Here is a 26,573-nt window from a genome sequence, read left to right on the forward strand (position 1 = left end):
AACCTTATAAGACTTCCTAATTCCTAATGGACTTTGAGTTAATTAAGTTTTAAAGGTATTGCAAGTGTTAAAATTATTTGGCATATAAATAAATTGTGATTCATATAAAATTAGAAAACATAATTTTTTTTTGCTATGAATTATGTGTTTTTTTGAAATATATGCATCAATCTATAAAATTATACGAAATGGTATGTTTTGTAAACAAATACATTAAAAAAATTATTTATCGAACGATAATTGATTTATATAACATATACGTTTTCTTGCCTTGATATCCAAAAATAATATTAATATCGTATACCATGTAAAAACAGTTAAAAACTTGTTCAATCTTAAATTTTATCTATAAAAAATGAAAAAAACTTATGCATCAAATCAAACTCTAGTTTGTTTTAAAACATAGAAACTCGATTGTGAACAACCTGTTGCAAACATGAATCTTTTGTTTTTACCATTCTTTTTTCTATTTTATCATTTTCGCTTTTTGTTCTTGTAAATGTAATGTGGATTAAAAAATTTATTACCAAATGGATTATTGCATACATATATGTTTTCTTGCCTTGATATCCAAAAATAATATTAATATCGCACACCATGTAAAAACAGTAAAAAACTTGATCAATCTTAAATTTGATCTATATAAAATGAAAAACACTTATGCATCAAATCAAACTCTAGTTTGTTATGTAGAAACTCGATTGTGAACAACCTATTGCAAATATGAATCTTTTGTTTTTATTATTTATTTCTATTTTTTTTTTCTTATTTTTTGCTTATTTTTTTCTTTTTAATGCAGAGAAGGAAGGTGAACTGAAGTATAGCGTTCCTCTGATAGGATACACACATCGACACTCTGAATTTGCTTCCTTTCCCTGCTCACAAGGATCACACTTTATCTCTGCTGCAGAATAGGAGCTATTGTGTTGGACTTCTAAGTAGTAACTAGGCATGTTCCCCATCATCAAGCACACTAGTATCTCTGTCAATCTGTAGAAACAAATCCCATTACACATAAAAGAGTTGAATGGAAAAAGAAGTCATTTGATTTATGACTACGACAATTACATTATTTGGATGTGTCTCTTTGCTGCTGGTTTGAATTCAGTGATGTCATTATCTTGTAGATTGACATATTCAAATTGGTTGCTATATTTGCTACCAAAATGTCGACATCATCATATACTCATATATAGAAGATTCTTAAGTCAAATAATAATCTTCTTAGTGATTACATTTTGATTCTCCAAATGAAAACACTGATAACAATTATGTATTGTGTGTATCCATTGATCACAATATGTGATCATCAATATTTTTCTTTTAGAAAACAATAGCTTATAGTACTGGTCTTTCTTTTCTCTAAATGCATTTGATGTGTTACATAATGAAAGGGTAATTTTGTTGTCCATGCCTGAAGGGAGACTCTAACAAAAGGCTTAATTGTATCAATGGATGAAGTTAGTAAGCACATATCAGCAGTGGCGGAGGTAGAGACTAAAGAGGTGGGAAGAGGACAACTGCCCCATATAAATTATTAGAAAAAAATACTTTTATTGATTTTTTGAAAATTTTATGATTTCAGTGACAAAAAAATAAAAAATTTATGATTTAAATGTTAAAATCCCTTCTAATGCCCCCATGATTTTAAGTTCAAAATTTATATTGCCTCTGGTGAACCTTTTGGCTGGCTCCACCACTGATTACGTCGTTGTAGTCAACTAATCGTTTTTTTATCTTATTCGATGGTAGTAATACATATATCTTTATCGATTTAAAGAATTATCATATATCGTTTTTGGAGGATTTAAAGAATTATCATATATCTTTATCGGTTTTGTATGATCTTCAAGTTACTTGCCTCCTTTGACCTACTTTGGAATCAGCATGCAAATGTTTTGACATATGGTCAAGCCAGTTCTAATTATTTTTGTATGAAATCTTACTCGAGGTGCAGAGTCAAAAAAAGGGAGAGATATTTGGTCACCATTGAAACCAATTATATACAAAATTAGTTAGTCTTTCCCACCTAATTCTTTTAGAACTTCACTTTTGAAATGAATTCAGTAAGTCAATTTTACAAGAGGTAAGCACTTGAATAGTTCTACACTCAAAACGTATCAGGATTGTGTAAAATATGTCCATGAAAAAGCACATCAAATATAAAGAAAACACAAACAATCGAGCCTAAACTATATCTTGGTTCGTTGGGTCTTAGTCTTACTAACTGGGCCAAAACGGCTACATCTATACGCCCATATATATGTCTGATATTCTTTCCGTTAGTTCAGCCCGTTTGTTTTGACGAACACAGTGAAACAAAGTTCCCATTGAGAATAAAGTTTGAATACATCAAATTCAAATCAAAATTTGCAATCACTGTAAAGTGGCAATGAGAAGAATGTTCGCTCAACTTGTCTTTCCTTGGAATACAACTTACGAATGATGGCGGCTGTGGCTTCCCTTTGAATTTACCTTTATACATCTCTTTTTAAAACAGTTTGTAATTGTTAATTTTCTGGGAGGTTTATAATTAGACAATAAACTAAATGTGAAGAATCATAAATTAGAAAAGTCCCGTTAACTATTTTTGATCATGTAAGCTGCCAACCAAGCAAGACCACTTTCCAACTATTATTGACACATGCTTTCCAACATGGGACATGAAACTTTATTTCAAAAAGACTATTATTCTGCTTTAATCATTCCAAAAGGTGATTAGAATTTGGAATATTGAACTAATTCATTCTGGACTTGTATACCAATTAGGCAAAAGTATCAATGGTAAAAGTTATCGTGCTTTCTCTCTCCTAACACTCTAGATCTCAAAACACCATTGTCATCCGCCTCTGGTCCGGGCGGCGCGTCCGAGCGCGTGCCGGTGCCAGAGGGCTTTCTCCTCTCCACTTTGTTTGCTCTTTGCTTCTCTGACCTTCTCGTGCTCTCTCCGCTTTGTTTCCGGCTCTAGTTTGGCATCCGTCATTGGCTTCCGTTGTCTGCTCGCGAAGATTGACGATTCCGGTGGTGGTTTGGCTCCTCGTGGAGCCGTGACGCGGTGTAGTGGTGCGGGTCGTGCTGGTGAAGTCGGTTTTTAGGGTTTATGGTGAGCTCGTTTTTCCCTTTCTCAAGCTCTCCGGTGTTCCGTCGTCGTGGGGGGGATGCGCGGGATCTTGTCACGGCTGGGTCCGGTGGTGGTTCGTTGCTACGGATCTATCGCGTCGTGCTCGTTCAGTTGAGGTGGTGGGTATTTTGGGTCTCCTCGGGTCGGGGATATTCCGGTCCCTGCTTGCCGCAACCAAGAGTGCTCCATTCTTTGGATTAGGAGGCAAGTTTCGAGTCGGATGTAATCGTGGTGAAAGTGTTCGATTTTGTTTCTTCGTGTGTGTGCTGCTGGTTCGATTCGAGTGGTCGTCTATGGCCATTAGATGGTTCCCAGTTTGCTCTGCCTCTCTTTCGTTACTCCCTCCTCTAGCGTCCTGTTCTGATTCTCCGACGGTGTAGGCGACGGCCTGGCTTTAGGAGTTAAAGTCTCTTGTTCGTCATTGTTGTTTATCTCCTTGGCTCTGGAGGTTGTTAATTTGTGGTCAAGAAAAGTTCTTTGGTTCTCAAACGCTTAGATGCTTAGGCGGTTCTCGGGAGTCATTAGCCGTCTTTGAGTCAGCATCTCGTCCATGCTCACATCCGAGCGCCACGGTGTTCTTGTCCCTCCGGTGGTGGTGTTGCTGGCTTTCTTGCATTGGTTTTGAGACTTCTTTTCAGGTTGTGGCGATGTATACAACCCGTCTTTCTGCAGGTTTCATAGACGGTTGAAGCGTGTGCTTGCTCGTTTTGGGATGCGGTTCAAAGCGTCGTGTGGCGTTTCATACATTCCGGCTTTGGTGGCGTTTGCAAGGCCTTGGTAAGTATTTGAATCCTCCCCTTCGATCGTTTCGAGCTTCATAGACAGAGAAAGTTGCAAGTTTGGTGGAGATCATCGGGAACTAGCTACTCCGGAGACGTTAAGGGAACTCCCGGCATCCTCGGCAACGAGGAGAACCTCACTTTCCCAAGAGTCACGTCGATGGTAGAGAACGGCTACCGATGTCGAAGGATTTCGAAAAACAAATTAGCGGAATGTGCCGGGTTTAGTGGGTGGGCGAAGCTAGTATTGTAATAGATTGATTTCGATATTTTGTTCAAAACAAGCTTGTAACAGTATCTGATTCCCGATTTATCGGGCAGATTTTATTTATTAAAAAAAAAAAAAAAAAAAAAAAAAAAAAAAAAAAAAAAAAAAAAAAAAGTATCAATGGACAGAACATACACCGTATACTATACAATGCGTTTTCACCTTACCTTAGCACATAGTTTACTTTCTTCTTAAATACTAGTCTCATACATGCAGTCATCAATTAAGGTGACAACGCACTGTATATTTCATACACTTTTAGGTCGATTGACTTCAAGTTTGAATTCTCGAAGATGAAAGCGTAATAATAGAAACATAAATGATAAATTTATCATTTATGTTTTCTTTTTTTTTTTTTTTTTTTTTTTTTTCAAAAAAAAAAAAAACATAAATGATAAATTTAAAATTCTATAGATATTCAAATACGGTCACGGGAGAAAACACAGAGTCCTCCATTTGTCAGCAATATTCTTATTTTATTTATTATTAATGCTATTATTAGTTTTTGCAATCATGGAGAATAAAATTTTGAACGCGGTCCGAGAACCCTTGTCTAGCCGATAATTAGAGCTTGATTGGTTTTCCCGCTACCACCCGCAAACGCAGCTTTTGCGATTGGTAGCGGTTGACAGCGTTTCGAAACAATCATACAAACCGCTACAAATCGCTTCAAACCGCTCCGAACCTCTTAAAATCAAAAGCTGGTTCCAGCTAGCGTTTGCGGTTGCGGGCGGTTGCGGGAGGATAATTTTTTTTTCTTTTTTTTAAAAACTATATAAATACAAAAATAAAAATAAAAATAAAATTTTTAAAATAGAATTATAAAAATACTAAAATATATCTATTATATTTTAATTAATATTATAAAATTTTAAAATAAAAATATTTTCTATAATTTAAAAAATTTAAAACTATAACTTTGAAAATATAATTTACATATTTATTATAATATTATGATTTTTGATATTTTTATAATGATATAAAATGTAAATATTGTTAATTTATTATTTAACCGCTGCTGTATTTGGTAGTTAACCAGTCATAAGTATCCCGCAAACGCACCAATTTCTAACCGCAGAACCAGTCGTACAAATCTCTTAAAACCGCTAGAAACCGCAACCACCCGCATCCGCAAACGCCCGCAGCCGCAACCGCAACCGCTGCGTTTGAACCAGTCAGACCCTAAGGGCGCATTATAAGCGTCGGTGAGCTAAAACAAGTGTCAAGCCAGGTCACCATAGCATTTGCTCGCACAGAAATATAATTTTAATTTAATTTCGAGCACTAAATAAATAAATAAATGAAAGAGTGGAAATGAAGGGAAAATCTTACCTATATATTCTCCCTTATATACTCCTCTCACTATCCTTAGTGTATCTCCTGGCCGTTTCTGCTTCATCTTCTCGAATCGTCTTCTCTTCTTCTTCTCAAAGGTGACTCCTAGATCCGATCATTTTTCGTTAATCGCTCGATCTTATCACTGTTTCTATAAGCTGATTCGCTAGATCTGGCAAGCATGCGTTGAGTATGACGAGAAAACTCTTCGTATCTTTGTTTTAGGCTACTTCGATCGATCTGAACTAATCGTTGATTTCTTAGGGCGTACGCGTTAGATCTATCGATTTTGAAGATTCTTATTGCTTGAATCGATCTGTCGCCGTTGATTTCGTTTTTTTTTCTCAGCTTATAGCTCGAAATGATTTGGTTGTTGATTTGTATCGTCGATTGATCTAGTTTGATAGCTCGATCTGCTACTGGATCGATGTTTTGAGATCTGTTAAGCTAACTTTTCTCAGCTTAGTCGTATCTCACTATACACCTTGATTGATATCTGATTCTTGCGCTTGTTGTTGGACGAATCGAATTAGCTCATAAGCAATAGCGATTTTGCACTAATCTGATTCGTTTAATGTAGTTTAGTGAAAGATGGCCGATGGTGAGGACATTCAGCCCCTTGTTTGTGACAATGGAACTGGAATGGTGAAGGTTAGTATTTTAAAAGATTGTTTATATTTATATTTAGCTTTTGTCTACTTGTGTAGACCTTTGATAATGATTTTTTTTTTATATGAACAGGCTGGGTTTGCTGGTGACGATGCTCCAAGGGCTGTGTTCCCGAGTATTGTTGGTCGTCCTAGACACACTGGTGTCATGGTTGGGATGGGTCAGAAAGACGCTTACGTTGGTGACGAAGCTCAGTCCAAAAGAGGTATTCTTACCCTCAAGTATCCGATCGAGCACGGTATTGTAAGCAACTGGGATGACATGGAGAAGATCTGGCATCACACTTTCTACAACGAGCTTCGTGTTGCACCTGAAGAGCACCCGGTTCTTCTCACTGAGGCGCCGCTTAACCCTAAGGCTAACAGGGAGAAGATGACTCAGATCATGTTCGAGACTTTCAATGTCCCTGCCATGTATGTTGCTATTCAGGCTGTTCTTTCTCTTTACGCTAGTGGGCGTACTACTGGTTAGTACTCAATTTAAAATCATTTAAATGTGATTTAAATTTATATTTGCTAAAATTTGATTCTTTTTTATAGGTATTGTGCTTGACTCTGGTGATGGTGTGTCTCACACCGTGCCGATCTACGAGGGTTATGCTCTTCCTCACGCTATCCTCCGTCTCGATCTCGCGGGTAGGGACCTCACTGATTCTCTGATGAAGATTCTCACCGAGAGAGGGTACATGTTCACCACCACCGCCGAGCGGGAAATTGTCCGTGACATTAAAGAGAAGCTTGCTTACGTCGCTCTCGACTACGAGCAAGAGCTGGAGACAGCTAAGAGCAGTTCTTCGGTGGAGAAGAACTACGAGTTACCTGATGGACAAGTCATCACCATCGGAGCTGAAAGATTCCGTTGCCCTGAAGTACTCTTCCAGCCGTCGCTCGTGGGGATGGAAGCTCCTGGAATCCATGAGACAACTTACAACTCCATCATGAAGTGTGACGTGGATATCAGGAAGGATCTGTATGGAAACATCGTCCTCAGTGGTGGTTCGACCATGTTCCCTGGAATCGCTGACCGTATGAGCAAAGAGATCACGGCGCTCGCACCGAGCAGCATGAAGATCAAGGTGGTCGCACCGCCTGAGAGGAAGTACAGTGTCTGGATTGGAGGGTCTATCCTTGCTTCCCTCAGCACTTTCCAACAGGTAATAAAAACAATCGTCTCTTTATTTATACAAGACTTGGAAGTCGAGAGTGAAAATATTAACATGTTGTGTGTTTGAAACAGATGTGGATCTCAAAGGGAGAGTACGATGAGTCGGGTCCATCCATCGTCCACAGGAAATGCTTCTAAGTGTTTCTGCCTTCTGGTTCGTGGTGGTGAGTGTGGTACGATCTATATCCATCCCCTTGTTGAGATGGGGATTGAAACTATATGTTGTTATTGTGGTTGTTTCTTTTTATTATTTTTGGTCTCTTTAGAACCTTTTGAATGTCTCTCGAGTCTTTCTATGTACTTTAGTTTTACCTTTGTTTCTTATTTCTCTTTAAGGATGCTTGTGATGATGCTCTGGTCCTTAAGTAAGCAAAAAAAGAACGTCATTTTATATTTTGCATGTCTTTGGTTGTCTGTTTGCCGCTGGTAACAATTTTTTTAATTTGTATTGGACAACTGTCCATATTCTTCAATTGATATGCAGTTATTATAGTATTGTTATTCTCGACATATAAAATTTGACGTTTTAGATATCCAACAAACATCTTTCATTAGGTAGGAGCTTTGCTAATTTGAAAGAAAACTGGACGTTTAGGTGTTTAGTGGATAACTTTCAATTGCATCCGTCGGAACTCAATACATTGTGAAAGTTAAAACAATGAAATGGATGTATACATTCACTAAACCGCTTATTTCAAACTCGAGCGCCGTCCAACAAATTGGTCACATCTTTCTATAGGTTATGGTTATGCTTTTGGATGAATATTTTTTCTTTCAAATCAAAATATTTAAAACAAACAAGCTGTTTTTGTCCTCCTTCCTAGTTAATTATTTTGTCCCCACCATCGGAAAGACCTGAAATGGTCGGTCCGACCAAATCACCCAATTACTTTAATCAATACTTTACAGAAGATTCTATTGAACAACTCATATACACACGAAAACAAGTAGTTGCCCTGACGTTATCACCGACTTTCTCTATAATCCCTAACTATATCGTATACATTTTTGTACTGTCCATCGAACTTTCCAAAAAACAGAAAAAATCTGAAGTATTTTCTTCATTGATGAGCTTTCGGCAAAAACAAACAATAGACTATAATTTTAAAACTGAAACTAGAGATGTCCAGTACCGTTAAACTGATCCGAGCCCTAACTGAAACTGATGCGAACCCAATAAAGAGTCAGGAAGCATAAAGTTCGACTTAGAACTGTTTTTGAGTACCAACAAAGAAGATAAAGCTATGTAAATGTTTACAGTACGATATATTATAATAAACTTTATATTTGTATTATTATGTAATATTTAAGTACATGAATAAGGAAGTCCAATAATATTGGTATTCTATAATAGCCATCAGTTTTGAAATATTAAATTCCACAAGAGTCTCCTCCAGGTCCACCATATGTGAAAAGGTCGTGGAGAGGTAGGTCTTCTCTAGCTCTTAATCCATAACATTTGTTACTGTCTAATAATTTTTCTAACTTATATTTTCTACTTCCTATGGCCTTAAACTGTAAATCAATGATTTCAACGTTTTCAATGCGGGCCGACTCCTTTTCATGTTTAGTTGGTAGATGACCATTACCCATTGGTGGACTTTTACCAGAAGGAGAAGCTTGGACTACTCCTAAAACTCCAACCATGTCCGCATTGGTACCTATTAAATCAAATACTTCTTTTGGCCAATAACCAATGTTTAAATCGGGTGCATGGTAATTTACATGGATTGCCCACCAATTTCCTGATTTTTTATCCTTTGATAGATAATTTTTTAAATATGTTAGGTCTGATATTATACAAAATGAAAACTTGTTACTAAATATACATATATATATATATATTTATATACATACCTGTAAAATACTAATATATATAGTTCTATCTCCTTTTCGGGGATAAGGGATAGGTATACTTAAAGGATCAGTTCTTGACACTTGAATGAAACCAGGGCATATTGTGTTATAACACCCTGTTCCATTAACACCCTGTCATTATTTAGTCCTAATACATTAATACAATCCATATGATGGATAAAGATAGTTCAAATTAATGTACATTGAAGGATATAAAAACCTACCAAAAATAACTAACTAATTATTAAAAACTTATCCAATATATTTATTTTAGATTTACTTAGATTCTAAATTATAGAATAATTTCGCTAAGAATTTGAAATAAATCATTAATTTGTTTTTTCGGAATGAACATTGTTACTTTAAAGAAACCAATTTATAAAATTTCACTTCAAAAAATATAACAAGTCATTTAAATATAGATTTCCACTATGAAAAAACTTAGACAATCGAATAGCTAAAAGAAAACATATTGAAATTGTTATGATCAACATACAACCACTGTGTACCACCATTTTTCATTTGTTATTAATTAAGAAGGTGTGAAAGTATTTATAGATAAATCTATATATAAAGTGAATTTGCATCATATTAAATACATGTATCACCAAATGTACCTTCCAAAATCCATAACTCCATGTGCGGCTGTCACCAAATAATGCTGGATTTACCTACAAATCAAATTAGCACTCGATTTTCATACCATTACATGTGAGAACAATTGAATATGATATTCTCAACATCAGTTTACCATCCAACCAGTTTGAAGAAAATTAACTTTGTCACTGACTCCACTGCCTACATATATGTTAGTATATGAAGCTTGGTCCACACTAATGTTTAAATCATGTACACTCATCAAAGCTGTCACACCATGATAAGGACCTTGGTATGGTAATGCTCTAACTCCAGCAATCTTCAAATTCACAAAGTTGTAGTTTGCTTTTTATATCATAACATATTTTCAAAATGTACATGTTCATAACTCAAATAATTCAAGGAGATTTTCTTACATGTGTTCCATGACTGTCGATTGTGAGCGGACTGAAGTGTTTCTTAGCCCAGTGTTGAGCATTTGTAACAGATACGTTCGTATGTTTTAGAATAGGAACAGTTCCATCTGAACACTCAATGATTTTGTTACTTTGAATTTTGGATTTACTTTTATCTTTTGGTTTAGATATTGAGAAAGATGGCTTCAGCTATTCAAAATTATAGAGTTACACGAAAAATGCATGAGATGTAAACTATGTTAGTATCATTCATTTTTTTGGACGAAACTACATGTAGACATATTATTACATACAATAGATACATACATTCTACAAGTATGTTTTATTAGCTTCTTGACTTTCACATATCCCATTATATATATTTAGCTAAAATTGTCAGAATAGATCAACTAAACTAGAAATATTTATTTCCTATATTCTTATTAAAATTTCAGTTTTCATTAATAAAAATCCCAAGAAATTAAAAATGCATATTAATCTACATACAAGTTTAGTATATGCAATAAAGGGAAATGATATTTTTTTTAAAAAAATATGAAAAGCACATGAATGCTTCGAATGTACACAAATACAAAGCTAACATATAAATGAGCCAGCTTAGCAAGATTATAACACATATTGAAAATATAATTGGATGAGTTGATACCTGGATTTTATGATTTTGGAGTAGGGGATGACTCAACGAAGGTTGCTTATATATGTCCACACAATCATATATGATTTTATCATTAACCTATATACGAAAAACCAATATCATAAATAAATCTATAAGAATAGTTTGAGACTTGGACAAATATATATTGATTTCTGTTAGTTTACCTTAACTGAATTTGGATTTCTTACAGTTTCTCTACATTGAACTACACAAACTGTAAATATTATTGTGATGAGTTTGCAAAAGAATTTCATGGCTAAAATCAAGGGACTAAATAAAATCTTCTAAAGTTTTTTGGTAGATCAATATTTACACCCAAATAGTTAGGTATTTATAATAGTTTTCTGTTAAAAATAGGGATAATAAAGTTAAGGTATTAAATAGATTAAGATTTTCTCTTGTTTCTTACAGTTTTTATAGGTCTGTATTAATAACCATAAATTTCAACAAATTTTTTACATCTTTCCAAATGGGTCTATCAGACTATTCCACCAAGACAATGGTAACTTTGGTTTTCCTTTTTATTTTATTTTTATAAAAACAATTAATGAAACACTTTTTGGGCACCTAGTAAACACTTTAATGTTATGAGTCTGTTATGATATTTTCTTATTTTATACAATTTTTTTAATTGTATTAATAAAATGGATCGGATATTGTATCCCTCTTTACTGGTCTACTAAATTTATAAAAGAGAAAATACAAAAAAATTTACACTCTTTACTGATCCACTTTGCTTTTTGATAAATACATATTCCACTTAAATTTTTTTGTAAACAATTTAATATAACACATTTTGTATGAATCCGGTGATTAGTTAAGGCTTATCCGTTAAGCGGTGCGTTCCTCTGCAAAGAAAAAGCGTGGGAGCTTGGAAAGAGACACGAGGCTGTTTTGGAGAAGTTGGAAGTACTGGACTGATGATGAACATTTTGAGTTCATTCAAGTAAGAGATCCTTCTCCTTTTCGGTATATCATTTCGATGTGCAACCATTTGAAGTGTTTGGATAATTCCCACAAAATTGATATTAGAAGACAAAAAAATATTGTTGCAGCTTGCAGAAGACATTGGTGCAGTCTCAATATGGGAGTTTAACAATTTACAATGGTACTTTGTTATGCTCTCTTTATCTTAAGACTTTTGTTTTCATTATTTCAACCACATGTGTAAATGTTGCAGGATCAGCCAATCAGAATGATGAAGTTGAAACCGCAAGTGTGATGCTCTTTGTCTCGCGCGAGTATTCCCGTAGAACTCCCAGTTCATTACCGAACTAACTGCCTTCTTGTTTTTTATTGCTTATTTTTTTATTGCTTATTACTTATTTTGTCTTGTGTTTCTCTCCTATTTGCATTGCAAGGTTTAAATGTTTTAAGTCTTATTTTCAGGGATTTTGCTATTTTCTCTATTTACTCACCTCTAAGACACTATGCACATATATAAATACATCCTTGTTGTAAGAAAATAAGAATATATTTCTATTTTTTAAATAATATATTTGTATTTATATCACGCTAGCAACAAAGAAAAAAAAACGAACAATTAAAAACTATGACTCGAAATCATGGCTAAATATATGAAACAAAATGCTAACAAATCTACCTCAATAAGTAAGCTTATTAAAATAAAAAAGAGTTACTATCGAAATACATGTTAGAAATGTTGGAACCAAATGTATAATTTTTGGAGCAATTTTTCATTAATTTTATTATTTTGAACGTTATTAAATTTTGATTAAATTGTATGTGAATATTTTTTTCTGACAACCGTATGCGAAGATATATAATAATATAAGGATAATAATGCATAAAAACAATAATACTATATTACAAAAATAACCCTAGATAGATCGTATTGTTTTTTTTTTCTCTCTTCGTCCTTCCTTTTCTTCAAGTTCCTCGCATCTGCTCTAAAAGCTTTCACCGTGACTCTGCGCCGACGACGGAGTCTTAACATCCGTTAGGGTTCCATTCACAATGGTAATCTCTACGTCCCTTTTCGATTCGAATCCAATCCAAATGTCACCAAACGTTTCCAGATTTCGATTTTAGAATCCGTTTTATTGCTTCTTCTCAGGACGCGTTTAGAGATTCGATACTGCAGCGAGGTCCAATCGAAAGCTTTGCTCTCAAAACCGTTCAAGATTTTATTCAACCTCAGGTGTGTGCTCACTGTTTTGTAATTTGTGTGTTTCACTCACTTTGGTCTCTCACTGTTTCGTTTCTTTATTATTACACAGAGACAAACAAAGTTGGCTCAAGATGAGAACCAGATGCTTGAGAACATGCTCCGGACATTGCTTCAACAGCTTGTGGTCTGTTTTTTATATGTTCTGTCCTAAGTCACATGCTTGTTGATTTAATTATTTTTATTTAATTTTTTGGGGGTGGTTTGGTTTAGGCTTCTGCTGCTCAATCAGGAGAGCAGATCATGCAGTATGGTCAGTTAATTGATGATGATGATGATAATAATGTACATGGACATGGACAGATTCCTCATCTTCTAGGTTAGCAATTTTATTACAAACTGTTCTGTCTAGTTTAATTAGCATAAGTGCATTTTGTAGTATATTGTTTATTTATTTAATTCAAATGGTTTTGGTTAGATGTGGTGCTTTATCTATGTGAGAAAGAGCATGTGGAAGGTGGGATGATATTCCAGCTGCTGGAGGATTTGACTGAGATGTCTACCATGAAGAACTGTAAAGATGTTTTTGGTTATATTGAGAGCAAACAAGATATATTGGGAAAGGTATGTCTGCTGCTCTTTCTATTTAGTTGCGATTAGTAGTATCTTTAGTTTTTTGACTTTGTGTTATTTGCAGCAAGAGCTTTTTGCACGGGGGAAACTTGTTATGTTGAGGACTTGCAACCAACTTCTCCGGCGACTCTCAAAGGTTGGTTATCTTTACCCTTTTGTAGTTTCCTTTTGTCAAACTTATTGTGAGTCATAATATTATTTTCTTACAGGCTAATGATGTGGTGTTTTGTGGAAGAATTCTTATGTTCTTGGCTCACTTTTTTCCATTATCTGAGCGCTCAGGTAAGAAAGGCTTCTCATAATTTAGGATGCAGTTATCTTAGAAGCTGTTGTAACGTTTGCTTGCTTGTTCTTGTTCTTGCAGCTGTGAACATAAAGGGCGTTTTCAATACATCTAATGAAACCAAATATGAAAAAGATCCTCCAAAAGGCAAGCGAAGCTCTTATCTAATACCATCTGCTCCTTATATCCCATTAGACCGTTCTAATATGTGTTATCATTCTCTCTATGGCGTTTTTCTTCTCAGGAATTTCTGTAGATTTCAACTTCTACAAGACATTTTGGAGTTTACAGGTATGTGTTGTTAGTCAAATGAACTTTTGTTGGCAACTCTGTTGTGCCTTTTTTAATAAGGGTTGTCTCATAAAATTTCTGCTTGCTTATCATACAAAATCATTTACTGAGAACTTTGTTTTCATTTGCAGGAGTATTTCTGTAATCCCGCTTCTCTTACTACCGCATCTACCAAGTGGCAGAAGTTTTCATCTAGTTTGGCGGTATGTGATCTATAGTTTTTGGCTATAACCGCATCACCTTGTCTCATACATATATATATATATGAATACGCATGGACAAGTTACCCTCATGGTAGTGAAAAATATTTTTAGACATCGTTTCTTGAACTGCCTGTATAGGTTGTATTAAACACCTTTGACGCTCAACCACTAAGCGAAGAAGAGGGAGAGGCTAACAGTTTGGAGGAGGAGGCTGCAACCTTCAATATAAAATACTTGACAAGTAGTAAATTGATGGGTTTAGAGGTAAGTTTGATGTGGATACAACATATATGTGTTCTAGCTTCTGAAGTTAGTAATTCACACAATTTTCGCTTTTGGTTACAGCTGAAGGATTCGAGCTTCCGAAGACATATTCTTCTCCAGTGCCTCATTCTGTTTGATTACTTGAGGGTAAACAATCTGTCAAAAGAATGACACCTTGCAAGTACTTTTTCTCTCTTGTAGTCTGTTAAAACTGACTCATGTTTGGTGTTAGGCACCAGGAAAGAACGACAAAGATCTGCCATCTGAAACCATGGTCAGTGTTTTTAGCTTTTTTCAATAACCGAATCTGTTCTTGTATACTCAAAACTATTATTGATTTATCTTTTTTTTTTGGCCTAGAAGGAGGAACTCAAGTCATGTGAGGATCGTGTCAAGAAACTGCTTGAGATAACTCCCCCTAAAGGGAAAGAGTTTCTCCGTGCAGTTGAGCATATACTGGAGCGTGAAAAGAATTGGGTATGCCACCTTCTGCTTTCTCTCTTTACTTTCTGGCTTGAAGGCAAATGGTCTTTAATGGTTTCTTTAATACAGGTGTGGTGGAAACGTGATGGATGCCAACCATTTGAAAAGCAACCGATAGAGAACAAATCACCCAATGCTGGACACAAGAGACGGTACGAGAAACATCTAACCATTAGAAAATTATAGATACTTTAGGTGCAATAGATTGATAGACATGAAAGTTATCTCTCAGCTTTCTTCTGGTTATCTATAGTCAATAGTTCATTGCAAGTGAGAAGCAACTACTAAATCTAAACAAGAGTATAAAGCTCCACGTGGGTTATCTTTTGCTTTTACAGGAGGCAAAGATGGAGGTTGGGCAATAAAGAACTCTCCCAACTCTGGAGATGGGCTGAACAAAATCCGGTAAGTATCATCTCTCTTTAAATCTCAATCTTCAATTTATGTCTCTACAATAATTGTATCTATGATGTTATGACAGAATGCTGAGAAGGATTCTCAACGTGTAAAAACCCCAGACATTGCAGACTACTGGAAACCATTAGCAGAAGATGTAAGACAATTTATATCTTTTTAAAGCTTTTCGAAATGGCTAATGTCTTATCATCCCACTTGGTGCTTTTAATTTAAATCTTAGATGGATCCATCAGCTGGCATAGAGGATGCGTACCATCATAAAAACAATAGAGTATACTGCTGGAAAGGTCTTCGGTTTGCAGCTCGGCAAGACCTGGAAGGATTCTCTAGGGTACTTCTTACTTTCTTTATGACACTCTTAAACTTTTATTTCTCATCTTTAATTTTTTTTTTTTTTTAATTTTGGTTTTTTTTCTACAGTTTACTGATCTGGGAATTGAAGGAGTTGTCCCTGTTGAGCTCTTGCCACCTGAGGTCCGGTCCAAGTACCAAGCTAGACCGAACGAGAAAGCCAAACGTGCTAAGAAGGATGAAACCAAAGGTGGATCTCTGGAAGAAGAAACCAAAGCGGTATCAGCAGAGGGAGCCCTGGTTGGTGGTTCTACTAGTGAAGCTGAAGGTGAAGTCGGAAGAGGCGAATCAGAGGCGATGGAGAGTGATGCTATTGCAGACACTCCTACCCCTGAGGAACAACAAAGACTCGGTGGTTCTGACACAGATAACGGTCAAGAGGCGGGACAGATCGAAGATACGGAGACAGAGGAAGGTGGTTTGATGGACACTGATCTTAATCATCCTCCCATGCCTATCTCTTGAGCTAGCTTTCAGTCTGTGAACCCTTTCTTATGGTGGATCCTTTGGACAAATGTATTGTTGTTTTATCAAATTATGATCAAGTCCGACTGTTCTAAATAAGTTTCACATGTAGTAAATTATGTTGTTTGCATCAAAATTTTATTGGATGTAAAATATGAAACGTCTTGCTGTTGCTGTTGCTCAAGTTATGGTTCATCATGCACATTCAGTTTCTAGTATATCAATTCAACTCCTAGATCAGTTCCCTAAAGGGATCTTCTTTTGTTGAGATACTTGAAAGAAGTGAAACCATCAGCTAGCTGGTGTGGATGGATCCGTTGAAAGAGCCACCGCTTATTACCTAACACTGTTCTGTCTACTTTTGCTGTTGATTATCCGGTAGATAGGGTAGTGTTATGTCTGATGAAATTTATGTCACATTATAATGGTCTTGTCTGAGCATTTACATGCGGACGAGACCTATCTACAAGGATATTATAAGTTCATTTAGGATTGAATACTGTTACTACATGATGATCATATAATTCTTATTTGAAAAAGCTCTGTCATTTGTTCGAAGCAGATGAATGAAGGTAAAACAAAATAAAATAAAATACTTCATAAAGACCACAGTATATGTATATGGGAGAGATACAACCAACGAGAAAGAAAGAAACCCAATAATCTTTGGATATATAAAATACATTTCAGACGAGACTGAATCCGGTTTAGGTTTTTCTACCAAGTCAGAAAAGAACAAGAAAACCTGGCTTGCCTGCATGCAACTCAAGGCTTGGCTCTGGCTTCATATTCATGTGGAGGCTGCAATAAAACATTACTCTCATTCAGCAAACCTAAAAACAGTAGAAAGCAAGAGACTCTAGAGAGAGAGAAACTGATGTATCTTACCAAGAAAGTTGCAGATATCATCTTTTGCGCAAACCATCTCGTGTGCATGGCTCTTTGAGCTGCCATTGCCGCCTGCACTGATTCAAACCGCAGATACACAAAACCTGCGCTGTTCCTGCATTTCACCCAGTTCCAGACCAATATCACATATCTATATTTAACATAAAGAGCTAACTATATAATTGAAACTCATGAGATGATGCTTACTTGTCTACATAAATATCCTTGACTTCGCCATACTTGGAGCATTCATCGCCAACGTCTTCTTTAATGTCTTCATCAAAATTCAGTTCCGTCTGCAACAAAGTAATGTTTTAGTGTTAGTAATACTTGTAGGACAAAGTCAACAGTCCTCGAGTGACAAGAAAAAGAAGAAAGAACCAACCTCAGTTGCAGGATCAAACATATTCTTCAGTAGAAGGCATTCACTTGGCTGACCAATAGGCTCTGTGACAACAGAAGGGAGTGCTGTTGTCGGAAGCACTGATGTGGGGAAACCAGGATTCATGCCTGGTTGATTAATAGCTGTTCCATTTAGCGATGGTACTCCAATACTGTGCACAGATTAGATATATGTTATCAAGAGAAAATAAAAACGAGTAAAAAAAGATGCATAAAAGAGAGAGACATACCTTGCTGCGAGACCTGTACGATCCAGCTTCTGCATAAGTAGGACCCTCGATTGTGCATTTAAAGCCTGTGAGAAAGAGTAGTTAAAGAACAAGTATCACGTCAAAGAAAGACAAAGGGTAAAAGGAAAAGGTTATGTAGCTTACCAGGCCTCCTCCATCATCATCATCAAAATCAGCTGATTTTGGATTACCGTCTTGTGTGCCAATATGATCAGCTACAGAGGAAACCTAAGGAAAATAATAATATTTATTTATCACAGAGAAATAAAATCAATGACATGCAAGTCCAACAACTCATCTTAACCACAAGGAGTTCAAGACTCACCTTGATTGTCCTTCCAGCAATCTCCAATTTTCCGTTTAAGGCTATCTGTGCTGCCTTTGAATGTTCAACTTGCGCAAACTATGGAAGGAAAATTAGTATGAGTGAGGAATAAAGAAGAAAGAGAGCACCAACTAATTTGAAAAAAAACGAGTTCTACAAACCTGAATGAATCCAAAACCCTTGCACTGCCCAGTCTCGAGGTCACAAGGAAGCTGAACAAGCTCAACAGGACCAAACGGCTCAAAAATCTGACAACAGAAAGAAAAAAATGTGAGCACGAAAATTATTCACCAACACTTGCTGGTCTAATCACAAGTAATAAAGCTACTCAAGAAGCCATATATCTCTTAAAAACCCACTATTAAGAAGAGTGGATATCAATGAAAATACCTGTCTAAGCTGCAACTCTGTCATGTTGAAATGCAAGTTTCCCACATACAGCTTCCTATCAACAGGACCAGTACCACCACCTGCAGTAGTAGTGGATTGAGCCAAATTCTTTTCAGCTTCAGAGGGCTTAACCATCACAGGTTGTCCAAGAAATAGCTGTCCAGACATAGCTATGGCCATTGGGACTGACATCACATCATAAAACTCGATATACCTGCAAGTCAAAAGACATACTTGACGTCAGAGTACACATAGGAAACGCAAATCAGAATAAAGCTTACAAAGCATGGAGCAAAGAGAAGTTGGGAACAAAAAACTTTAGTGCGAGAGTTCAAGCTGAGTCTCTTTTGGTGGGATGGATGCCTAGATTAATAAGAAATGTTAGCCCATCATGATAAATTGAAATAATTAAATCTAGCAAGCTCTTCTGTCGTTGAATATCTCAGACAGACTAGGATGAAGCACTGAACAAGAGTGATAAGCTAATGGGTTCCTTCTTTCCTGACAGTGCTTACAATGAAAAGTAACAACTAAAATATGATTCAGGTGTTCTGACATCTACCTTGACCATGCAGAATTGATTAAACAAGAGTTCAAGGTACTGCCATCATCCTCATCATTATCGCATAGATAGTGCATCTAAGAATACAGTTAAATCGAGTTCTTGAAATTGCATTGAAAAAACTAAATATTCAGAATATTACGCACCAATTGGCAAGTGCACATACACAAAACTTAAGTTTAGAAGAAGCTGAAAGCTGTAAGAAAAACATACCCGACTCCTTTAGATCGTCTTGAGTTTCTGTCCATGATCAGTCGCACATCCCTGACCTGAAATCATAAGAAAAAGAGAAAAATAAGAAAAAAAACGAACACATTTAGATTGAAAATAGAAACTGCGGAGGACTACCAACACCTTGCCATGACCTAAACTAACTACAAGGAGAAAAACAATGAACAAACTAGAAAGGCAGAAATTAAACTGACCTTGCCAGCTTTGGAGAAGAACTCATAAACATCTCTCTCGGTAGCTTTAAGAGGCATCTGTGAATTACAAAAAAAAAACAGTTAGCTTAGCCAGTAAAACTCAACTGTGTGGGTTATTAGAGAAACCAAAGTTTGATAATTCACCTGATATGCAAAGACAGTTCTTTGATCCCTCTCTGGATCAGCTTCAGGCTCATCTTTCTTGTCCCTGTGTCTCCTATACAATCGCAAAAAATCATTTCTCAAAACTTTAACTTAATACATTGGTCCTAAACTACATAACAAATTAACAGAATCAAACAAACCTGCTTCCTCTTTCAACTACTTCCCGTTCCCTCTCCTCCCTCCTTGACCTACTGCTGCTTCTCCTCTCCCTCTGCCTCCTCTCTCTATCCTTCTCCCTCTCTCTCCTCTCTCTGTCTCTGCTCTTCTCCCTATCGCTCCTATCTCTCTCTCTGTCTCTCGACCCTCCCCTCTCTCTGTCTCGGCTCTTCTCCCTATCGCTCCTGTCCCTCTCTCTGCTACTCCTCTCTCTATCTCTAGATCCTCCCCTCTCTCTATCCTTGTCTCGGCTGCTCCTGTGCCTCTCTTTCTCCCGATCCCTCCTACCTCCACCGTTCTCTTCGTCGTCATCTCCACGAGACTTCTTACTCCGACTGCTCCCTCGCTCTTCTTCGTCGCGCCTCTCTCCTTCTCTCTTCCTGTAACTCCTCTCGCTCTTCTCGTTCCCGTTCCCGTTCCCGCTACCTTCCTTCTTCCTATCCGCCGATGCATCTCCTTCCTCCACCGTCTTCTCCAGGTACTCGTACTCGTCGAACTCCATCCTCTTCAAATTAGGGCTTTTGTTAGGGTTTCGAATTGAAAAGGAAGCAATTGAATTTAGCAGCTCAGCCTTGTTCGATTGATATCTAGAAGATGGGTTGCTAGTTCGTAAATTACAAACATAAGCGAGGTTAAAAACGGTATTTTATGCATTAACCTGCGACGGTGATCAAGGCCTCATGGGCCCGAAGAGTTTAGTAGATCATAGGCCCAAAGAGTTTAGTAGATCGTATGTAGTTCAAGAACAATGTAATTATTTATAGATTTGTCAACAATTTATTCTTATTTTTGAAATTAGTAAAACAATGTAATTATTTTTAGATTTGTCAACAATTTAAAACAATGTAATTATTTTTAGATTTGTCAACGATTTTTTTTTATTTTTGAAATTAATAAAACAAAGTTTTCTAAAATTTATGTGTTTGTGAATTTTAAAAAGAAATAATCCACTAAAAATCTTTGAAAAACAAAATGCTGATGAAACCAACTAGTGTACAAAACCATAACTACATAGTCTTGACAAGGAAACAATTGTTTCTGAGTTTTTTTTTCTCCCACACAAAGATGCTAATAATAACTCAAAGAAGATCCTGAAAAGTTTCATGGAAGAGCACTTGATGTTCAAGGTCTCAGTGCGGCTTTGTGGACCATTGTTTCCTTGTGAATCTGGTGGCAACTCTTTTCAACAAGATCCAAGAGCTTCTCCAGATTCACTGCCCACGAGTTGAGAATCTCGTTGCTGTCCTTTGAGACCTGGAAGCACACTATTCCTGAAGGTCTGTCTATTTTTGCAATCAGTGCTTTCGACACTACCATCTCTGACAGATGCTTCTCCGCCTCCTAAAATTATTCCAACAATCACAGTTTCTATAAAAGAGCTTTACAAGTAAGAAGCATATGATACAACCAGTAATTACCTCAATGCTTAGGCATAAAAGCTCTGCAAGTCTCTTTAAGGTTATCCTTGAGTAGTACTTTGAGACAACGAGAATATTCTGTAGAGAAAATCGAAAAAAATTAATAACAGCACCAATGCCAACAAAAATGATTCTTCATAGCGAGACTTACGTGTTCAATGATTCTCAGTTTCAGATCTTCACCAGCTTTGTCACCCAAAGAACCTCCAACCATGGATTTTTCTTTCTCAAACTCATCCTTGTATTTGTTCCAGAGAGACGTCCATTGAATAACCTCCATTGTCACTACCTGTTTTAGAAGCATCCTGGTACGAACAAGATAAAGAGACTACTCAGAACCATATGAAACCGAAACAGCAATTAAAAACGGAGTTTATGGGGGAAAGAAAACTACTTGAAATCAGGAATTTCTGATAAATTCTTATCTTCCAAAGTTGCATTGAGCAAGCTTGATTGCATTGGATCATGAGGTGCCAAGACCAAGAACCAGCAGATCTTCCTCAGGACCTATTGTTTTAAGACCAAAAAGAAAATTCTTATTAAACTAACCATAGAAATGTATATTATACTAAACACTAAATCAATGGTATTATGAAACTTACTGGAATCCACTGCTCTGGGGTTTCTTTTACAGAAGGGATGTCATATATCGCCTTGTAGCTACGGCAGATCTCAAGGTACTCATTGTTATGAGAATAATACCTACATGGTTGAGTTTTTATATGGTTATTTATAGAAAGATGAGAATGCCACGGTACTTCAAAAAGTGGAAACATGTCTTATAGAAGACTTACCGAATCATTAGCTCATAGTAAATTCGCTTAAGCTCCAACAAAGACGGTATATCAGCAGGAGCCTCCTCTACAATGTTCTCACCTTCCTTAGGTTTCTTCTTATCCTTTTTCGTATCTGCATCAAAAACTCTAGGATTGATCTTCCTAGACAAGATTTGGGCACGAACATAATCTTGACGATCCAAGCACAAGCGGACCTTCAAAGGTTAAGCAAAAGTAGTTAGCACCACAAATGAGAGCACCAGTAGATATATTAAACAACAATATAACGCAAGTTCTTACTTGTTCAAGGATAAATGCAATCTTCTCAGTTTTTGCCATAGCGCCAAATGTCTCCACCTGTTATTCATGATCAAATTGATTAACCAAGAAAGAACATTTACAGGAAAATTAAGTAGCTTACAGCAACTTCTTGCATGAGATCTGCAGCCTCAGCAATCTGACCCTGGTCTTCCTTAATCTTAGCAAGCTTCCTTGTGAGCCGAGCCCTCTCAATTTCAACATATATCTACACGTGTGAAGTTAAAATGCAAACAGTTACATAAAACGATCAAAACTAATATTTCATGGAAGATAAACACCATCAGTTTCTAAGTTTCCGCACCTTTCCAGCAGAAACATTGTTCAGCGTCTTGATAAGCTCAATCCGAGTTTCAATGTCTGGAGTCTGGTCGATATACTGCATCGCTTGCTGCACCATGGATTGCACAGCCTGCAAATAGATTCACAACAAAACTCACTACCGTTTTACTTCTAACTATATAATTCTAGAGTTGTAAAAAAAAAATTCCTAGAGCTCTAAACATGAAAAAAAGCAAAATTAATTACGTATGAAGATATTAGACTAAAAGAAACACGAAAAGCAAAGTAAAATCAATAAAAAAAAACTGAAAATAGAAGTAAAGCTTAGTAATAAACTGAAGCAAATATGCAAATACAACCATCCACTATGTGCAATAACCAAACTTAGCATTAATACTAAAGTCAACCGTTATCATTTTTCTGAATACCAGGAGGTTACTCACACAGGTCTGAAACAAGTAATATTAGTTTCCTCTAAGAGGTCACTCGAACCAGTGACCTCTGACACAATGGCCAAGATTCTTTCCAGATTATCAAAATCAAAGGAATCACAAAAGCAACTTATCACAGGTCAAACTCCCCTAAAATGAGTTATGTATTAGCCACAGAAGGTGAATCCCTATGTTCCGGTTACCAAACACTAATCCCTATGCGATTCACAGTACAAACACAAACGAAATCTCCAACCTAACAACTCCTTTTGATTCCTCAACAAGCTCAATCGAAGAAACTAATGAGATAACCTGTTTAAGCTGACCACGCTTCTTGGAGAGATTGAGAATCTGCTCGTTGAGAAGCTTCCAGTCCTTAGCTTCGAAACAGAGCTGCAGAATCTCGGTAGCCGCCTTCCTTGTACCGGATACATTCTCCGCGAGCCTCATCTGCTTCTCTTCATTCAGAAGCCGATCTATCGACGCCTCGAGGTTGCCGCTGTCTCCCTGAAAATCCACACGAATTAGATTCAAAATCCGAAACGAGAGCGAGAATTAACAACGGATCTGAGAAATCGAGAACTCGCCATCGCTAAACACAGTAATGAGAGGAGGCGATAGAGAGAGATTAGAGGAGCTTATGGAGTTGCCGAGCACAGAAACGATGGCAGAGTCTCAACCCCTTGAACAAGAAAGCTCAGATTCTTGGGCCGATAATTCTTATATGGGCCACTATTGGGCCATTGACTAATTTGTTTTTAGCTTGTATATTAGCTAGGGGTGGGAAAAAACCGAACCGAAACGAACCAACCGAACCAAAGTCTATTTCAAACTATTCGGTTGAAGATTTTCCCAATCCGGATAGTTTGGTTTTAAACCGAACAGAACCGAGAAACCGATGTGTTTTTATAATTATTTTAATTAAAAATATTAGTAATACCGATATATTAAAATTCTAATACCATACCACATATTTTCCATTTTTCATTTATTAACATATATTGTTCTAACTGAATATGTAATCATTAAAATATTTTATTTAGAAAAATAGAAAAGTTTATATCTTTATATTCTTATATATATGTAAACATGGATGTTAGATCTAAATCTAAAACCTAAAGCAAATTTTATTAAAACAAAAGTTCTTCTCCACAACATCACATAGAAAATTATTCATTGCAAGCTTTTTAATAATGATATAAGAGACGTTACTAATGATGTTGGTTTTTTTTTAGTTAACTATCATTTGTTTTAATTCTTATATATCTTTTGTGATTTTTAAAAGTTTTTGTTTCAGTTTGATATTGAATCTAGTTCACATAGTTTATGTTTACATAATTTATACTAAAAACATAATTTCTCTCAAAAAAATTAAACTAAGAAGAACCTAACTAAGAAAAACCTAAATAAACTGATCCAAAAATTAAATCCAACCGAACCTAATCCAAACCAAACCAAACTAACAATGGTTTATTTCAATTGGAAAAATACTATAACCAAACTAACCAAACCGAACCGAGAAAATAACTGAAGTGCCCACCCCTAATATTAGCTAACTGATTGGTTTGATCACGTACTATAGATTCGGTTTAGGGGTATTATTTGTTTCCCTGATTAGATTTTAATAGTCCTAATCAAATTGGTGTTAAAAAAAGTCCTAATCAAATTAGAATTTAAGATCCTAAACCAGATAGTATCATGAACAACTCGTTTTCTTATAAATACACATGTTTTCATTTCCTTATAAACAAACGCACACACAAATCTTAAACCGAGAGAAGTAAAAGCACATCGAATCTAAAACAAGGATGAGGAGTGAGAGCAACAATGTATTATGGGAGCATATGAACACTTTAACCAAAGTCAATCCAAATTAGTTTGGTTTGTTTTGTGTTTGGTTTGTTCGGTTTTAGTTATGTTTGGTTTTAGTTCGGTTCGGTTTTATGTTCGGTTTGGTTATATTTCAGTTTGTTTTGTGTTCGGTTTGGTTTAATTTGGTTTTGTTTTTTTTTTCAGTTAAATCGAGTTGATTTTTTAGTTTCGTTGCAAAACTATAATTTATAAAAATATGAACAAATTATCATTTGACACTAAATCATTTTTCATATTAACGGTAAAGCCAACAACACAATTTGTTATTCTCATATATTAACTAGCTGATTGGTTTTGGTCTGACTTGTACTATAATCCGGTTTAGTTATATTATTTTATTCCTGATTGGATTTTAAACCCCATCAAATTGATTGGTTTGGTCTCGTGGTGGGCATTCGGTTTAATTATGGATTCGATTTAGTTTCTTTTTTTGGGTCTAAAAAAACTTTAACCAAAGTAAATCTAAATTAGTTTGGTTTGATTTGTGTTCGATTTTAGTCTGGTTTGTATGTGTTCGGTTTGGTTTTAGTTTGGTTTGTTTGCGTTCGGTTCTGTTTTAGTTCGGTTTGTTTTGTGTTCGCTTCAGTTTAATTTGGTGTTCGGTTTGATTTGGTTTTGTTTGTATTTTTTCAGTTAAATCGAGTTGTTTTTTTTAGTTTTGTTACAAAAATATAATTTATAAAAACATAAACAAATCATCATTTGACACTAAATTATTTTTTCATATTAATGGTAAAGCCAAACACCACAGAAAATGTTAGAAGATATAATCCAATAATTTTATATTTTTATCTTCAAACCTAATATAAATATCATAAGTAATTATCGGTTTTAATGTTAATGTATGAGATTTTTATTTTATTTTTAATTGTGTTTATTCTATTCGTTTAGAAAAATATATAAAATTATGTTTCGTTGTTTATGTCAAATGGCTAAATATATTAAATTTTAATATTATTAGTATATTTAATTAATTTAACTAAAAAATACTTCGGTTTGGTTCGGTTTAAAATCAAATCAAACTAAATTATTTGTTTGATCGGTTTGAGTTTGGTTGGATCGGGTTGGTTTGGTCGGGTTTGGTTTTTTCTGGTACAATAAATCTGGTTTAGTGATATTATTTTATACAGGATTGAATTTTACTTGTCCTAATCTAATTATAATTCAAAATCCTAAACCACATGGTAATCGTAAACAATTGTTTTCTTATAAATACACATGTAGTCTTTTCCTTATAAACAAAACAAACACACACATACATATCTTGAACCCAGACAAGTAAAAAATAGTCTAAGACGAGGATGAGGACTCAAAGCAACGATGTATCATGGGAGCAACACTTCCAGGATATAACGATGTTCATCAGAGAAAGGCTAAGCTCAACAAAACTTAGACAGTACATGGACCTGATGAAACTGTTTAGGTCACGGCTTATAGAAGGAGAGAGACTCATATGGTGTCTTCAGTATCTGTTTAGCGAAGACGAGTGTCTTTCTGAGATGTTCAACAAACTTATGGAAACAGAGATTCGAGAGATGCAAATAAATGAAGCTA

At 35.7% G+C, this 26,573-nt stretch overlaps 5 protein-coding genes and 1 long non-coding RNA gene across 8 annotated transcripts; 3 read left to right on the plus strand and 3 right to left on the minus strand.

The window, feature by feature from the left end:
* Positions 1-5,349: 5,349 nt before the first annotated feature.
* Positions 5,350-7,736, plus strand: LOC103850356 (actin-7). Of its 2 annotated transcripts, none has more exons than XM_009127096.3 (5): positions 5,350-5,601; positions 6,084-6,154; positions 6,245-6,638; positions 6,712-7,325; positions 7,409-7,736. In XM_009127096.3, exons 2-5 carry the CDS (start codon positions 6,095-6,097, stop codon positions 7,472-7,474), a joined length of 1,134 nt encoding a protein of 377 aa, XP_009125344.2. In that variant the 5' UTR covers positions 5,350-5,601; positions 6,084-6,094; the 3' UTR covers positions 7,475-7,736. The 2 variants fall into 2 exon arrangements, with proteins under 2 accessions (XP_009125344.2, XP_009125345.2); XM_009127097.3 differs by having other exon boundaries at positions 5,427-5,601; positions 6,089-6,154.
* Positions 7,737-8,659: 923 nt separating this feature from the next.
* On the minus strand, positions 8,660-11,135 carry LOC103850355. The gene is made up of 7 exons (XM_009127095.2): positions 11,026-11,135; positions 10,853-10,939; positions 10,207-10,395; positions 9,945-10,109; positions 9,811-9,864; positions 9,194-9,325; positions 8,660-9,094 (listed from the first exon to the last, which is right to left on the minus strand). Exons 1-7 carry the CDS (start codon positions 11,113-11,115, stop codon positions 8,708-8,710), a joined length of 1,104 nt encoding a protein of 367 aa, XP_009125343.1. The 5' UTR covers positions 11,116-11,135; the 3' UTR covers positions 8,660-8,707.
* A 535-nt stretch (positions 11,136-11,670) lies between these two features.
* LOC117131924 lies at positions 11,671-12,449 on the plus strand. Its single transcript, XR_004455374.1, has 3 exons — positions 11,671-11,807; positions 11,917-11,969; positions 12,042-12,449. It is a non-coding gene; the product is annotated as an uncharacterized LOC117131924 (long non-coding RNA).
* A 209-nt stretch (positions 12,450-12,658) lies between these two features.
* LOC103850354 (THO complex subunit 1) lies at positions 12,659-16,583 on the plus strand. Of its 2 annotated transcripts, none has more exons than XM_009127093.3 (19): positions 12,659-12,841; positions 12,939-13,022; positions 13,102-13,176; positions 13,263-13,368; positions 13,468-13,613; positions 13,687-13,758; positions 13,832-13,904; positions 13,987-14,052; positions 14,150-14,196; positions 14,328-14,399; positions 14,538-14,663; positions 14,745-14,810; positions 14,896-14,937; positions 15,024-15,140; positions 15,216-15,298; positions 15,485-15,551; positions 15,628-15,699; positions 15,784-15,894; positions 15,984-16,583. In XM_009127093.3, the coding sequence occupies exons 1-19, from the start codon at positions 12,839-12,841 to the stop codon at positions 16,377-16,379; spliced, it is 1,824 nt and encodes a 607-aa protein (XP_009125341.1). In that variant the 5' UTR covers positions 12,659-12,838; the 3' UTR covers positions 16,380-16,583. The 2 variants fall into 2 exon arrangements, with proteins under 2 accessions (XP_009125341.1, XP_009125342.1); XM_009127094.3 differs by having other exon boundaries at positions 15,027-15,140; positions 15,984-16,379.
* A 362-nt stretch (positions 16,584-16,945) lies between these two features.
* LOC103850353 (RNA-binding protein 39) lies at positions 16,946-20,511 on the minus strand. Its single transcript, XM_009127092.3, has 13 exons — positions 19,907-20,511; positions 19,746-19,818; positions 19,602-19,658; positions 19,390-19,445; positions 18,615-18,828; positions 18,386-18,472; positions 18,225-18,302; positions 18,044-18,127; positions 17,900-17,964; positions 17,653-17,821; positions 17,475-17,563; positions 17,268-17,382; positions 16,946-17,180 (listed from the first exon to the last, which is right to left on the minus strand). Exons 1-13 carry the CDS (start codon positions 20,422-20,424, stop codon positions 17,145-17,147), a joined length of 1,641 nt encoding a protein of 546 aa, XP_009125340.1. The 5' UTR covers positions 20,425-20,511; the 3' UTR covers positions 16,946-17,144.
* Positions 20,512-20,852: 341 nt separating this feature from the next.
* Positions 20,853-23,888, minus strand: LOC103850352 (26S proteasome non-ATPase regulatory subunit 12 homolog A). The gene is made up of 11 exons (XM_009127091.3): positions 23,735-23,888; positions 23,460-23,654; positions 22,739-22,846; positions 22,538-22,642; positions 22,417-22,473; positions 22,135-22,331; positions 21,943-22,042; positions 21,735-21,847; positions 21,492-21,645; positions 21,341-21,418; positions 20,853-21,263 (listed from the first exon to the last, which is right to left on the minus strand). The coding sequence occupies exons 1-11, from the start codon at positions 23,735-23,737 to the stop codon at positions 21,045-21,047; spliced, it is 1,329 nt and encodes a 442-aa protein (XP_009125339.1). The 5' UTR covers positions 23,738-23,888; the 3' UTR covers positions 20,853-21,044.
* Between the last annotated feature and the right edge of the window lie 2,685 nt (positions 23,889-26,573).

Source organism: Brassica rapa, chromosome A02, assembly GCF_000309985.2.
Source record: "Brassica rapa cultivar Chiifu-401-42 chromosome A02, CAAS_Brap_v3.01, whole genome shotgun sequence".
NCBI lineage: Eukaryota > Viridiplantae > Streptophyta > Magnoliopsida > Brassicales > Brassicaceae > Brassica > Brassica rapa.